The 3,406-nt window shown below is 44.4% G+C and overlaps 1 protein-coding gene across 1 annotated transcript; it reads right to left on the reverse strand.

The window, feature by feature from the left end:
• Window positions 1-1,676: 1,676 nt before the first annotated feature.
• LOC105096743 (small ribosomal subunit protein eS8-like) lies at window positions 1,677-2,311 on the reverse strand. The gene has a single exon (XM_064491280.1). It carries the CDS (start codon window positions 2,309-2,311, stop codon window positions 1,685-1,687), a length of 627 nt encoding a protein of 208 aa, XP_064347350.1. The 3' UTR covers window positions 1,677-1,684.
• Window positions 2,312-3,406: the final 1,095 nt, after the last annotated feature.

Consider the following 3,406-nt stretch of genomic DNA (forward strand, 5'->3'; position numbering starts at 1 on the left):
GGTTTGGGGGAATCAAACCAGCTGATTATGGACTTTAAATTGCTTGCTTCAGGGCATGTGAACACCTTCCATCTTCTCCCCTACAAAATCCTCAGTAAAAGCTGTGTTGCCCACTCTGTTCTTTTGTAAGTGGATTCTTTGGGGGGAAACTAGCAAGATTCTGAGTTCTGCTTTGGGGTTTATGTGGGGACAAAACCAAACATTCCTACCAGAGCTCGGGTACAGAGCTAGATCAATCAATGAAAGCAACTCTTTTTGAGTTTATCTTATGTTTTAAACACTAGGCCCTTTATATGCATTTTTGTTCATCTTTAGACAAGCTTCAATCTTTGCTTGCACAGTGCCGAAGTGCATGGTGTAGACTGTGAGTTCCACAGGGAGCAAACTAGGGAGGAAGGAGTTTGGGTGAGAAGAGTCAGAACAGGCTCCCTAGAGGCCCATGAAAGAAAAGGGAAGGGAAGACGATCCAGAGGGGATGGCGTGAACAAAGATGGGGATAAGAGTGAGCTGGCATTTACAGGGAAAGCGAGGAGGCCAGTCTTTTCTGCTAAGGAGTGGGGAGCCATGTGAAGGAAGCTGGATAAAGGCTTCAGGATCTTCAGTCAGCAGAGTTAGAGAAGGAAAAAACACCTGCTACAGCCTGTTCCCCAAATGCCACAGTGCCTCCTTTCATGGCCAGGACGCAGCTCCTCCGTTCCAGAGTGCTCCAGAGCCTGAGATTCCCTGAGGCTTTCATGTTCTGTAGCTTGGCTTCAGCCTCTTAACCCTCAGCTACCCCTGGCTGCTGGCGGTGCTGCATGGCAGCTGAGGTGAAAGTCTCAGGCGGGGGGGTGGGGGGGTGGGGGTGGGGTGTCAAAGAAGCAGCAGGTCAAAATCCTTTTCAGGCAGTGTATCCCCCCACTTTTTAATTATAATTATTTGCATATGCAAGAGAATATGTGTAATGTGCATAGGTAAGTTCAGAAGCAAAATAACTAAACAGCCGTGAGGCCTCCACCAATCTGAGAACTAGAATATTACCAGTATTATTGAAGTTCCACATGACTCCTTCCCATCCCAAGCTCCTTCCTCTCCCAGAGGTAACCATCATTCTGAACTTTGTATTTTCCCCTCTTTTTCTTTGTATACTTACCCCCCCCACACACACATATATACACATTCCTAAACAACATATTCTTTCTGTTTTCTTGTTTTTAAACTTTATAGAAATCTTTTCATACTACTGTCTTCTAAACTTGCTTTTGTCCCTTAACCGTATATTTCTAAGATTAATCCACTGATGTTAGACAGGACAGTTCATTCATTTTGACTGCTAAATAGTTTCCATTTTATGACTATACTGCAATGTATTTCTCCGTTTTTCTACTGATGGTCGCTTTTTGTCTTTTAAAAAATTTATTGTGAGATTACAAATGTAAGATATATTTGTTGTAGATAATTGGAAAATACAAAAGATGATAAAAATTGTTTGAAATCTCACTACTGTCAGCATCTTGATTTATATGTTTTCAGTCATTTTGGCTCATTTTTTAACAAAATATGGATTATACTGAACATAATCCACATTTTACTTAACCATATGTCATGAATACTCACTATTCATTAAGGTTCATCCTTCTACAACTTGATTTTTTTTATTTTTTATTTTAGAATAAACATCTTTATTACATGGCTAAGGGAGGATTTATTTGCCTTTCTGGGCCTTGATCTTCCTCAGATAGAACTCCAGTTCCTTGCCCTCTAGCACATAGCCATCTGCTCGGCCACACTGGCCTGGTCTTGAAGCTGTGCATGCAAGAAGCTTGCCCTGCTGGAACTGCTCCTCAAGAAGACTGCTGATTTTGGCATTCTTTTTCCATTCATCATATTTCTTTTGAATTTTCTTTGATCGTTTTTTGTGTAAGATCTCTTCCTCCTCAGGAGTCAGCTTGGCCTCCTTCCTGCGGCCCAGGGGCAGTGCACAGTGGGACTCGTACCAGTGTCGGTACGGTGTGCTGTCAGTGAGCACGATGCAGTTCTTCACCAGGGTCTTGGTGCAGACCAGCTCATTGTTGGATGCATTGTAGACAACATCTATAATCCTTGTCTTGCGTGTACAACACTTGGAGCCCCAGGAGAAGTTCCCCACGTCCAGCCTCAAGGCCCAGTACTTCTTGTTGCCTCCCCGCACACGGACTGTGTGTATGCGGTGAGGGCCAGTCTTGGTGTTGGCCGCGGGGCGTCCCAGCTCATACTTCCGCTTCTTGTGGTATGGCTTTCTCTTGCCCCCAGTCTTACTGTGCTTGTGCCAGTTGTCCCGAGAGATGCCCATTGCTTGGCGCTGGCTAGAAAGAGTACAACTTGATTTTTAATGACTATTTTTAACTCTCACAGATGATGGACACCTGAAATTTTTGAGGAAGACAGATGAGGTTGTCATGAAAAAGTATTCTGAAAAGAAAATTGGGGCAGAGGAAGCTAAATGTAGAGGGCCACTTCAGAGGCCAGTGTAATTATCTGTGCCCTGGCTGCCTTCCCAGTGCCTTGGGAGCTCTGGGAGAGACCTTGAGAAATGAAAACAGGTCCTAGCCCTCAAGGGCAGCAAAGCAAGTGTGCACAAGAAGATGTACAGTGCAAAGCACCACAGGGCGAATCCAGGAACAAGTACTGTGAGAACTCAGAAGAGGGTAGGAGCCGGGGTCTGGCAGGGCCTCCCAGAGGAAAGGGACAGGGGGTGGCAAACGGGACAAGGGGGCTCAGCAAGTAAAGGCCCTCTTGAAAAATTATGTATGGACTTAGGCCTTCTCCCTTCTGTCCATCATCTGTTAGTCATCATTTTCTACTCTTTCAAATGAGAGTAGGAAGTTCTCATCCTTACTCCTCTTTCCATATGGAGACTCGTTCTCATTTATTTTCTCACAACTCCTTCAGAGAAAGACCAGCCTGAAGAACCTCCAGCCACAAGGAGGGTGATTCAGCATAACTTTTAACTGATTTAAAATCCTTGAAAATGGTTTTTGGCAACTTCATATTTGATTCATCGCCTGCTTCATACTTTGTCAATTGCTACTTATAAGCACACACAAGTCGCTGCTTATAAACACATACAATTTCCTTGGCAGCAAATTTCTGCTTCACTTCCATGGCCTAGCTCATCTCTCTGTTACATTCGCTGAGAAACCTTCCCCCAAGTTCTTTTCTTTCCTCCTATCCCTCTAAGTAATGGCTCCTTTCTCTGAGCCCCATTGTCCCAGTACCAGCCATTGTCACCCCACCCAGGGTTATAGTTGCTTGCTGTAGTCTTAACAATATGTTCTCCCAAAGGAGGGATCCTGCCTCCTTGGCTCTGTGGTCCCAGTGCCTGGCTCCAGGAAGCTTAGTATTGTTAAATGGACACTACTTCAAAAAAAATAAAAGCAAAAGGAAT

This window comes from Camelus dromedarius, chromosome 11 (assembly GCF_036321535.1).
Source record: "Camelus dromedarius isolate mCamDro1 chromosome 11, mCamDro1.pat, whole genome shotgun sequence".
In the NCBI taxonomy this organism is placed as follows: Eukaryota; Metazoa; Chordata; class Mammalia; order Artiodactyla; family Camelidae; genus Camelus; species Camelus dromedarius.

Excerpts from the sequence above, each read along its gene's own strand:
- LOC105096743 (XM_064491280.1), bottom strand. The coding sequence starts at position 2,311 with ATGGGCATCTCTCGGGACAACTGGCACAAGCACAGTAAGACTGGGGGC.